This window comes from Stegastes partitus, unplaced genomic scaffold (assembly GCF_000690725.1).
Source record: "Stegastes partitus isolate 25-593 unplaced genomic scaffold, Stegastes_partitus-1.0.2 Scaffold602, whole genome shotgun sequence".
Classification (NCBI taxonomy): Eukaryota; Metazoa; Chordata; class Actinopteri; family Pomacentridae; genus Stegastes; species Stegastes partitus.
Window position 1 is genome coordinate 360,252 of NW_007578333.1, and position 12,946 is coordinate 373,197.

At 44.6% G+C, this 12,946-nt stretch overlaps 1 protein-coding gene across 1 annotated transcript in view; it reads left to right on the forward strand.

Annotated features, from left to right (window-relative positions):
* Nucleotides 1–4,361: 4,361 nt before the first annotated feature.
* rbp2a (retinol binding protein 2a, cellular) overlaps nt 4,362–12,946 on the forward strand; it is a 13,547-nt gene continuing 4,962 nt past the window's right edge. The window contains exon 1 of the mRNA XM_008289267.1: nt 4,362–4,398. Coding sequence (XP_008287489.1) covers nt 4,374–4,398 — 25 coding nt within the window. The 5' untranslated portion in view covers nt 4,362–4,373. The remainder of the gene's footprint in view (nt 4,399–12,946) is intronic.

A 12,946-nucleotide genomic window follows, 5' to 3' on the forward strand; every position in this document is an offset into this window, starting at 1 on the left:
TGCGTCGCCGTGGAAACATCAGGTTGAGATGCTTCATGTTGGAGTTAAATCACTGGGTTACATTTGCTTCTGCTCCGTGTGTTTGTGTGGTACAAAAATACAGAAACCTACGTGGTTCAGATTTTCCATGACTAATCTGCGATAGGTCTGTCTGATATGATTTACTCCAATTTAAGGGTTCTTGGATACACAGAGGCGCCACATGTGCATGTAAAATGAGCAAACAACTGGTGAGAAACACTGAGAAGAGAGATCTGGTTGTAAAACAAAACGCACCGTCAGTTGTATGGAAATATTTGATCGAAAACATGCGCTCTGGCGACATGTGGCCACCAGACGAAGCACGTTTTATTTTCCACGTGGATGCAACTTCCCCACAAAAATCATCCTAATAATTCGAGACTGATTCAATTTTTTCAACCAAAAAAAAAAAAAAAGGAGTAAAGTCATGGGCTGAAATTTTGTGTATTTTTTCATTTCACAATACGTTGCATATCGCAGGAAATCTTGAGATTGTTTCTAGCATCGTGCAGCTCTACTCTGTACTAACTGGAAGTAGTTTGGAACCAGATCTACTCTTCAGACGTGCAAATGTTCGGACGACTCTGGAAAAATTACACATTTTCTAGAATTTTAGAGTAAATCCAGTTCAAGGGTCTGATGAATTTACTAACGTACTGGCGTTCTCCAAACAATCACTTACATCAAAGCATACATGTGGAGTGTACATAGAAGACCAAGCACACTTGTTACTATGGATACCATTTAACTCTCATAGTGATTTGTAACCTCAACCCACTACAGCTGGTGTGTTATTTCTCTTCACTACAGTGGAGTCAAACACTCAGCTGCTACTGTGGAATGACACTTACGTTTCTTATTCTGAGCTGTGGAGCGTCGTCGCCGTGACTTTGATTATTTAATGAAAACAGGCGATCACGACACCGGAGGGGGGAGGTAACTCTGTTTACTCACTCAAGAACGAATCTCGTGTTCTTATGCAACAATTTGTTGGAGTGAAGAAAGCTCTGCATTTTTGTACAAGTCAGTGTGAGGCTGTCGGGGCGGATGGTGGGCGCAGGAAGCACAAGGCGTCGCCAGCAAACACCATCAGTTCACATCCTTAGACCCAGCAAGGCTTTGTGTCAAATCACTGGATGCTCATGTTTTCAGTTTAATCTGCTTTTCAGGAACCAAATGACACAGTCTGAAAAAAAAAACCAAACACGTGCTTTAGTTATTCACGTAGAGGTTTCCTAAACAAGCGGGAGTTTAAGCAGATTAGCAAGTAGCCTGTTAAACCACAGTATGTCTCCGGTTTAAATCTGACTGCTTTTTCATCACAAATGTGGAAGAGAAATACCACAAAATGAGCCCATAGTGCTCTTAAGCATCAGTGTCTACGACCTGGTACATCACACACAGCTACAGCTTATTTTGTGGTCATAAAAGTCTGTAGCCACTCCTTTAAAATAGCATCTCCAAGACAAAAAAATGCAAACTTGTCACCTTTTGGCAAAATGTGAATCCAATACAGGTCATTTCTGTGATTCCTTGTGGATCTGATGAGCTTTTGAAAACAGGAGGGAGGACATGCATCAGCGCCTACTTTATCATAACGTAATTAAACAATTTGCTTTTGGGTTGGTTTTTGAACGTGAGACTAATTTAAGAGACAACATTTAACTAAATTGGCCAACATTACTTACGACGTATTTGTCTGGAATGCCTGTAACAGCAGTCTAAGTAGTGAGACGCTGAAGTGAAATGACCTTGTGACAGTTTTTCTTTCAGCTTTAGTCGTTGTTAAATCAATTTAGAAGCATCATATCGAAGTCCTGCCTTTTCATGAACCAAACGGCAGTTGTAAAGAGCAAGAGTGTGCGAGTAAATGCAAGACTCGTGGCAACACTAATGGTAATTTGCTTAACTTTAACGACAATATGTTAATTGAATGCTCATTATCAGGTTCCATTTTGCAGTGACAGAATTCATGAGGAGGGAGGGACTGCTGGTAAAGCAGATGGAGGCAAGAGTGCGATTCAAGCGGAGCCAGAGCTGGCTGAAGCTCGAGGCAGCTATGGACACAAAGGGGGTGGCACACACGTTTCTATTGTTAGATTTCTTAAGAGGGTTGACACACCAGGCCATGTTAAATGCATTCTTTGTGTTACAGCTATCAAGTACAAGGGCTCACATGCCCTTTTGGCTCACGGTCAAAAAAAGGTGCCAGAAGCAAAGAGTCTGCAGCATTTTATCAACTCGCAGTACGAGTGTGCTGCAGGTTTCAGTAAGTGAGACGCCAACAGCAGGAGCAAACGCCAGCACCTTGGAAGAAAGTAAAAATGCCCCTTCCTCCCATTGACAAGATGCTTTTAAAAGAGAATGCAAGAAGGTGGCGGTTTTCTAAAAACATCTGTGAGTTAACCACCAACAGTAACGGGGAGGTCCTCGCTCTGCTGGTGAGCTACAACAATAAAGATCTGCAGAATGTGGAGCAACTTGGGTCTACTGAGGTGATGAAGGTCAGTGCTGCCAACTTGGAATGTGTGTTGTGCCACATATGCCAAGACACTAACATCCAGCAATTTCCCTGAGGTTTCCACCAAGGGGATCATCCATCCATCCATTATCTATACACCGCTTAATCCTCACAAGGGTCGCGGGGGGGCTGGAATCTATCCCAGCTGACTCAGGGTGAAGGCAGGTTCACCTGGACAGGTAACCAGTCTATCACAGGGCTACACTTAGAGACAGACAACCAAGCACACTCACATTCACACCTACGGACAATTTACAATCAGCCGGAGAAAGCCGGAGAACCCGGAGAGAACCCTCGCTGCACGGGGAGAACATGCAAACTCCACGCAGAAAGATTCCGGTGCCCCCACCGGGACGCGAACCGGCAACCTTCTTGCTGTGAGGCAACAGTGCTAACCAACTGCGCCACCCTGCAGCCCTCCAAGGGGATCAATAAAGTTCTGTTCTAATCTATTCTTCTAATCTATCCCTGGGCAAACATGAGGAATATGGACTAAAGACACACCATGAGAGGAAGCAAGGTCGGCTTTGAAACCAGGATCCATTAGGCTCAGTCTTCCTTTATGTGGAGGACAATTCCTGTCATCACACTCACAGTGCAGCCCAAGTGTTGGTGGAGCCTTCATGAGCCAACATGAGCGGCTCTCCATGGGTCTCCTATCCATGACCTTCAGACCAGTTCTTATCGACTCTGTTCATTCCCAAATGGCAGAAGCCGCCTCCAGCTTGACAACGCACAAAATGCAACCACATAAACTACGTAGGAACGGTTCGAGTAACCAACAATCCAAGGTGTCGACCTGGCCTCCAAACTCCCCGGATCCCGTTCTGATCGGAGTCTGCAGGATGCACCGTTAACAAGCCCAATCCAGAAACCTGCAACCCAAAGGATCTGCTGCCAGCATCCCAGACACCACAGGACACGTCCATGTCCAGAGCTGTTTTGGCAGCAGGAGGGGCATCTTCACAATATTAAGTCGGTGGTTTTAATGTTGTGTACATTCCTTTGTGAATCAGTAATTATTATTAATCTGTATTGTACGATAACCTTTCATTTTGCCATCCTTTTTTCAAATGTTCAGTTTTTCTGTTGTCATTTTTATTTCCAGGTTAAATAAACGTTGTGAACTTCACCGTCTCCACAGAGGTTTGTGTTCCACTGCAGGCTCTCATGAGGCTATCAGCGCACACAGGCTGCTTTCTGCATACAGAGTTCTGTATTCTGGCTTCATGGGCGACAAGGAGCTTTACAAAGATCTGCTGAAGGAGCTGTACTCTCTCCACAGCGTGAGTGAGTGACAAGGCACAGGCCAGGGTACAGGAATTCCACGACAAGCTGAACAAAATAAAGGTAAGAAAGAAAACCACAGTTGTGCCCTCTGTTGATTACTCTGAATGTATTCTTGCATTGTCTCGTTTCTTGACAGAAAATCCGGAAAGGCAGAGAAAGCAATCAGAAAGGTGTGGTATGAGAACTCACTACAGATTAGTCAGTCTATACGTGGACGTGCTAGCTGTCCTGATGGCATATGGTGCAGTTTTTTAGTATTACAAGATGTGTGAATGATGCTCAGCCAATGCATTGTGGGAGCTGTAGATCAGAGGCACGTTGGACAAAAATTAAGACTATTAAGACAAATCACTTCTCTCACAGGGGAGCCAGACATCAATCCACAAGTTGGATGACGAGCAACTTGAAGTGTTCACACACTTCATGGCATGTTTCATCAAAGCTAAACATTTGAGCGATGTGCGTCCCAGAGCAGTGGTGGAGCTCCACTTCACAGACGAGATGCTGCCTGCAAGAGAAATCTATGTGGGGCGAGAAGCAGATGAATTCAGAAGCAAGAACACACGGTTGGTAATCTGCGAAATGCAATCTGACACAGTTTGCCTTGGTACTAATTGTTTATTCATGCAGTAATACATTTGGTAATTGTTTGTTTTAGTGTGTGCAGTGAGCTCCAGAAATATTTGGAAAGCAGCACATTGATATTTCAGCACCATGCATGTATTCTGTATGTGTAGCTAATTCAACTTTAACTGTAATATGACAGACGATGCTCTCCAACCAGAGCTGGCGCTTTAAACTCATCGTCATTGTGCTATTTTACATCCAAAGCAGAGGACGAAGCCAAAACAGCATTATGTCACTGTCTGAAAACGACTGTAGTTTAGCAGCTGCTGAAGATTTTCCTTGAGATAGTGATTGTAATTGCCTCAAGAAATTGGCTGCAACGATGAAACAGTTCATACAAGCTCAGAGCGATGTGCACAAGGAAGGTACCAAGAACAGTGGTGGACCCACGTGATGCAAACAGGGAGGAACCACATCCTCAACCAAGCCGTGAATGCTGCTCTCCCAATCTTCTATGAGTGTTTGACACCAGAAGAACCAGTATAAGCATGTCAACCTTCGGTGCTGTTCAGATACCAAGGCAGTGGAAATGCTGGGAGAGGCGGATCACAGGCAAACAAGGCCCAGCAGCAGAGGAATCTTCTGCAAGAGGAAAGAAGGTGCCTTAAGTGTGTCGTCTTTTCGGCAACTCACNCAGTGACGCAAAAATCGTAGGAGGGGGGCGGAGCCATAGGAGCAGCGATTGGTCAGACGGATTGAGAGGCGGGCCCTCTCTGCCCGCCCACATTTACCGCCTTCTGCTCACTTCGCCTGCATCGTTGCTGCCGACTGTCAATCAAGCCAGCCACGCCCCTTGTCCCGCAAAATGTTGACGATTTTTTGAAAATTCAGTATTGATTTATTTTCAGATTGGCCACCTGATCTCTGGATTTGACTATGAAAACTAAAACTAAAAAATCCTGAGCTGTAGGAATGCAGTATTTCATGATCTGTGATCACTTCTTTTCCAATTCATTTCTATGGGAGCCAGGGTTTTTTGGAGCCAGCAGCTAGCGGACGTAGTGATATTGCAGGTTTTTGACACTTCCGGGTTGGTTTCATTTTTTATACAGTCTATGGTTCAGACTGAGATACCAAGGCAGTGAAAATGCTGGGGGAGGCGGATCACAGGCAAACAAGGCCCAGCAGCAGAGGAATCTTCTGCAAGAGGAAAGAAGGTGCCTTAAGTGTGTCGTCTTTTCGGCAACTCGCAGGAGAGAAAGAGGAAAAAAAAGAGGGAAAGAAAGGACAAGTCTCTAGTGCGCCGCAAAACTAAGAAAGCAGGCACTTGAGATTTTAGTACCGAGTTCTACAGAGTCTCATTCTCTCTATGGTGACTTTTTACTCCATATTCACACTAAAATCAACCGTAAATCCGTATTTTAAAGATGATATTTCTTACCTTTTCCACCCCTGATGAGTTTGCGTCCCTGACTGCAGCAGCAGCCACAACAGCTGACCTAATATTGTGAATGTCACGGCTGCACATTCACACACACACACACACACACACACACTCTCACACAGAACGGCGAATTGAAATAACCTTGCAGGCGCAGAAACGTCAAATCAACAGAAGAATTCATTTTGCCATTGTATTCCGTTTCTTTCACTAAAAATGTAGGCTCTGCAGTTAAACTAGCACTTGTCCTCTCTGACCCGGGCTGTTACAGCATCGGTCATAGTTTAAAATAAAGCGACTTGTATTATATCATCCGGTCTCAAGTGTGAGTGTGAGCAGTGATGACTGAATGCTACTTTAAATTTGGAATCTCTGCTCAAAACCTCCATCAAAACGTCCCTTGTATATCCACCCTGGCACCGAGACACAAGCCCGAGGCCTGAATTATCACACAGAGACAGTTCTGGTGATAATTGACTGAAGGAATGCCAGGCACTTACTGATGAACATGGAAACACTCCACTGTGCATCTCCAAATGGCTTTGGCCAGCTAATGGCGGTGTGGGAAAAATGAGCTCACATAAGGCAGGGGAGGTAATGTAGCTTCCAGCTCAGCTCATTTTCTCCAAACGAAAGAGATAATCTGGACCCCCTGAAGGCCTCGGAGATTGAAAGCTTCACAAGCGGAAAGGCCAAATAACTAAGAGAAATTAGACGTGAACCTGGGCCAAAGTATTCTCATTCCTCCCCCTCCGCCTCCCATCAGAGGCGCCGACAGTGTTCCTACAGTGACGAATAAACGTGGAGCAGCCATCCTACCCTCGTCCTTTGTTTTCCTTCCCTCCTCATTTTCTTTATTTGCGCCTCGCATCCCTCATCCCCACGCCGCCTTCCATCGCTTCTCCTTTATTCCTTCATTCCCGTCTCCCCCCTTTCCTCTCCACGCAGACAGAAACGCAGACTGTTTGTGACAACTGGAGCACTTTCCACACCCAGATGGACTGGCAGCCGACTGTCTCAGCAGAACGGGCTCTTATTGCCACCAACAGCTCCTCTCCTCTCTTCCCCTCTCCTAAATCTGCACAACCAGTGGCTCTGAGAGGGTTTGATGGCAGGAACAAAGACAGAAGTGATATGAATGCACTTATGGAAAGATATCTTATACATTATTTGTGTCAAAGCAAAGCGGAGAAATTGCTTGTTTTTTTTTTTTTACCCGAGACGCTGTTATGAAACCGCATAACACCATATGACATAAAAGAAAAGTCCATCTGGGGTTTTTGCTATCGATTTATGTCAAACAAACAAAGAGACGTTCAAGAAGTCGTAAATAAAACTAACGCGGACCAGAAAAGTTGCACTTTATTAAGATGCCCATCAACCACGCTAATGCTAGCCGGGATAATTGTTCTCAATTTTGGAAAGTATAATAAGTAATACAGGCTCTACACAAAGTTTTGTACCAAAGTCTCTAATATTTTCCACTTTAATAGGACTTAACTGCCAATTTTCTGGCGTTTTGCACTCATTACTAGTTAGGATGTGTTCAAATCCCACTCCCCTGCAAGCTGGTAGGAGCAGTAAGCGCTTATGTGCTGCACAGGCTCAACATTTAGGCATTTTGGCAACAGCTTCTTTGGAGGTTGTTGCAGTTTTAGAGACCCCTCTAGTGAAAATCAAGCTTTTTAAACCTGGTAAAAAGGCCAAAAGGGGGGTTTTTTAGACACTAACAGACATATCATGGGCTAATAAAGCAGCCAAGAGCATGACTCAGCAGAAACTGCAGCTTATCTTCAGAATCGGTTCCTGGTTTGAACATGTGTCTGTTTACATCTCACCCTAACCCTGCCATTGTGGAGCGTAGAGAGTTTGACAGCGTTTGAAGTGAGCAGGTGTGCTTGAGCTGCAGCGAAGGGGTACAAAGAGATATGTACTCGAGATATGGATTTGCACAATAAAAGAGAAGCCGCATGTGTGCAGTCACATGCATGACATTTTAAGACAGGACGGGAATAACCTGCGAGCAAAACCCACATTAAAGTCTCATGATGACTCTCCAGCTGTAGCTCCATGGTGACGCTCGACCAGATGTTAACGACAGCATCAGTCCTTGTTCTATTGTTTAAGGCAGTGGATGAAATGGAGGAAGATAAATCTGTCATCATTCATGACGCGAATGCATCATTAATGGGTTACATCTCACTATATTTGAATTACCATCCAATCATTTCTCAATCTGGAGCCGCCGCTTCGTTTTACGATTCTCTCACTTCATCACATGCATGTTTAAACACAAGATAGAAAACAATAAACGTTCATTCTGTGAATTCTCTGAACTAAAGAGGTCAACATGAACACAAGCGCACAGCCACAGAGAAGCTGCTGAGTCTTCGAGGCTCTCATGTGACATGTGATCGATCTTTTTATTTGGTATTGATCCTGTTGTCACTGGTATTGATGCATTGGTACTTCTGATACTCTGGGGATCAATCTGCTTGAAGTCGTAGCCGATAAGTTTTTCAACACTAACTAAACTAACTTTGTATTTGCTACCAGAAATTTCACACGACCTTGAAAACTGCGCTATTAATCGAAACCCTGCGTGTGGTTGAACTTGTAGTTTCACTCGTAGGTTCACACGTGAAACAGAGTGATAATCTAAACTCCATCTAGCAGCAGTAACAGAGACTACAGCTGATAACTGTCACCAACCACACTGAGAAGACGAAACCGGAGCGTATCTTCAGTCGGGTAGCGAGGCTGGATGTGAGCATGCATGTGGCGGTTGACATGTCTGCGCATATTGATGATTGCCATGAACAACTGACAGCAGAACAACACAGAGATAGGATTTGAAGAAAATGAGGAAACACAGAATTTTCTTGATAAAACCCACCAGGGAACGTAGAATCCTGCGTCAACGCTGCGTGAATGTGTCTGGGATGTACAGATAGCACGCAGCCTCACCGTCAATACTAAACACTTGATCCCCTTTTCCCATTCAGCCCACTTTTTAAATGGTTTGAAATAGTATTCTATGGTACTTCCAGTGTCTTTAGTTGTTATAGCTACTTACAATGTCTTCTGAACTTTTAACTGAGGTGAAGGAACAGAGTCACATCACATCTCATTAATCACACATTATCATATAAAATTATACATCATATAAATATGTGTGTAATGATGGCATGCTCGGTGGAGGCAGCTCTCAGTTAGTCACAAATTAGAGAACAAAAACTCTGCGTTTTGTTGTGCAGTGTTTGCTTTGTGTCCCTGCTCTATAAGAAACCCAGTGACTCAACTGACATGACTGCTACAGTAATCTGAACACAGAAACACAGGAGTGAGTACAGAGCAAAAGTAATCTTTTTCCTCCTGCCTTTGACGTGCCGAGCCCTACGCTGCAGAATGCGAATCTGGACACCCTTTCCCCGGCTGATCCCTCAGGACCCACAGCCCTTTCCAGCTCCACATAGGAAGCCCCATGCATTATGCATCACCATCCAGGCCTATTTTGGAGCAGAGCAGGAAAAAAATAAAGAGAAACATTGAGCTTCCCAGGCTCCCGCAATCAGTCCCACAGTTGCTCATGTTTCTGTGGAAAACGAGGTCTCGTTCCGACCATACGGAATTACCAAGAGGAAAACATGAAATATTTAGCATTGTCATCCCCTTCTCCCCCCCCCCCTCTCTCTCTTCCAGCTCAAACTTCCTGAGGGAAAAGTAAAAAAAAAAAAAGAAAAGAAAAGTAAAAGACGGCAGTGAGCTTACAGTATGTTTTCTTCTCCTGATTATCTGGAAGGTTTGAGGGCTATTGGGTGAGGAAGCACCATGTGGACTGGTGGGGGTCAGGATTGTGAGATTTTCCCCTCAGGGGATGTTATGACACATGCAGAGGTGGAACATGGGATTTGATTTATGGTGAGAAGAATGGGCTCGGCTGTGGGCTGGAACAGGCGAGTTCAAAGCACGCGAGGGGGAGAGTGATGATGGTCGGGCCAGGTGAGGCGTTTAGCGTGCATAAACGGACAAACAAGCACACTCAAGTGCGTACAGTGCATGCATACATTCATGACAGCGTACAAATGCAGAGGGCACGAGGCCTGCTTTCTAGAGCCGGCCATTTGTTTGAAGCAGCAGACATCTACGGCACATACAGGGTGACCTTGACACAGAATACACCTCCACAGGTACCTTGCTTTGAGAATGTGACTGTGACACCTAAAAGGGCCCCGTCTATTGACATCAAGGCTGTCCAACCTGCAGACCTATTATTTTCTGCTCTCTAAAGAACTGCACACAATTTGTGAGGGTGTAGAAACCATAAAAATGGACTGGCACTCACCTCGCTTTTGTCCTCTGTCTGAAATTGTAAAGGCTTTCTGTTTTTTTTTAAGCATGAAAATGTCATTTTCTGTGTGTGCGTGTGGGCATGCATTTCCTCTGTAGATGCAACAATCTCTTCTAACATGGCTGTTTTGCTGCTTGTACTGACGCACGTAACACCACTGCTGAGCTTCTTTCGTTCCCCCCCAAAAAAAAAGAAAAAAGAAAAGGCTTCCATAAGGAGGATAAAAGCAAAAATCATTCAATTGTGTGGGAACATTGGGGCCCTCTCAATTCTCACTGGGACATCAAAGCACACAGCAAGACGCTGCACTATTAGAGTCCATGGGTGGGATGAAAATATATTACAAATATATCTACTCTCTGCTGAAATCCACAACTAGGGTTTCATGACAAAGACGAGAATCCTCTCAGTCATTCATCTCCTCGGAGGATTGTGATTAATGTGACCTTTGATGTTTTTAAAACAACAGGGAGGAGGAAGCGATGGGAGAGATGAGAGGGCCACTGCGGGAGCTACACGGCGATGTAAAGACTTAGCAATGCACAGCTCTGAATGCCACGCTAATGAAGCAAATTGAATTGAATCACACAGGATATTGAAATCGCATTGCAGGGGGTGACAGCATGCAAGCACAATGCTCAACTTCTTACAGCTAAAAGATTAAGCTGAGATACAGAGATAAGAAACTCAGTTCTCACAGGGAGGGCGGAAATAGAGTCGTGAGATAATGTCCAAGCCTGTCAACCAGCGTTCGAGGTGCACGATCGACACTGATGCACAGAGTTGACATGCCGGAAGCTAAAACCTCACATTCACACGCGTGTGATCAGCTTACAGGAGAAATGCCGATGCAGCGCGTGTGCCTCCAAGGTTACGGGGTGCTAGATGTGCCATTAGGTGTGAATTGGACAGAATTAAAAATAAAGCTGCTGCCATGCATTATTAAAACTATCCTAATTGCATTTGCATGAGTTTATGAGATGCTGAGCACACGTGTGAGCCAGTCTGCCGTGTGGGCGTGCACACGTGTGGCAGATTGTCTTTCGTGCCGGGTTACTCGTCGTCCTCTGCATCATCCAGGCCTGTTGTCTCATCTCTGCGTCTCCGAGTCCTGATGTTGACTGTAAAATAGTAATTTCCTCTCCTTAACCTGACAAAAGAAGAAACACAGAGCAGATTTCCACCAAGTCGGCCTCTCGGCTACCAGATGGCTCCGTGTCATCTTAACTTTGATCACAGCATAACGTGTGGCATTATTTTGCACAGAGAGCAGGACGTTGCTGCTGCTGCTGCTCAGGAGGAGCTTCGGCTCATGTGTAGCAACATTGCCCCTGTGTGGAGAGAAATGGAAAAACGTGTTCAGATGAAGCTGGAGAGGAACTGTTCTTAAGTGTTATAGAGATATGCATGTATGTCGGTGGGGCTGGATGCAGTTTTGTTGGACAGAAACAGCAAAGTAGTGCAATTTAAAAACACATCTAAGCAGAAGTCAGTATATGAAATCTTAAAGTCCCTTTTCAGTCATTGGTTAAACCACTAAAAACGCTTCTCTGCCAAAGTCACACATTTTGAGGTTTCTTTTTTCCATGAAATTAATCCTTTAGTGTCTTAGACGTAACTCTACACCACTCCCTGTCTAGAATATGCAGATCTGTGAAGTCCCTCCTCTATTTCTGCACTCAGTCACGGCAGCTCGAGCCTCCTCTGCAAACCACCACACAATGGCAGGTTGTAATATTGGCAGCCGCAAATGTGAAAACTGATTCCAAACAAGAATAATGATGCAGCACATCCCACCCCGTGACATTAAATTCCTTAAGAGTGTTACTATGAAAACCTGAATGCGTGTTTTTGTTGTCGCTACGCTGCAGTTTCAAGGTGGAAAAGCTCAGCCGCGGTGTCGACGACTTCATTTGTAAAAAGAAAAGCATCATAGGTGCATGATCACAAGGTAGGAATGGGTCTTTAGGTATCTCTCTCAAACATTAAAAGTCATAAATAAGCAGCACTATGTATTTACAACCGTCGCCTCACAGCAAGAAGGTCGTGGGTTCGATCCTGCCCCCCTGCTGTGTGGGTTTTCTCTGTGTGCTCCCACTGTCCAGAGACATCTACGGTGGGATAAAGCAGGTTTACCTAATGGATGCATGGATAAAGTCCAGGGAAGGAAAAAGAAAATAATTCTGTTTCTAAAACACTGTACAAAGTAAACTCGTGTTCTGCACTGGGACTATGTGGGTGTGGTTGGATTGGATTTGATTGGCCGAGGCTTGGCAGCTTCAGCGCTCGGCCCACCAGCTGTCATCAGATTTTGCTTCAGTAAGTGATATCATCCTTTTCCAAGCGAGCCTCGCCGGCTGCCCACAGCAGTGGAAAGCAAACAGAGAAAAACACAAACACAGGAATCTCTCGTGACAAATAATCAAAAGTGTTCTGCAGATCTTGCAGTGAAATTTAGCAAGAGATAAGATAGGATAGGATGGGATGGGATAGGATACGATATGATACGATAGGACAGGACAGAACAGGACAGGATAGGATAGGATAGGATAGGATAAGATGGGATGGGATAGGACAGGATAACCCTTTATTGATCCCACGGTGGGGAAATTTGCAACCACGTATGGCTTGAACCAGAATGACAGAAGATCCCCTCATTAAGTTGAATACTGAATGTATGCAACATTACAGCATGAAGCTTTATAAACTGACCAAGAGCTTCATTTATTTTTCAGCATTTTAAATTTGTGTTTTT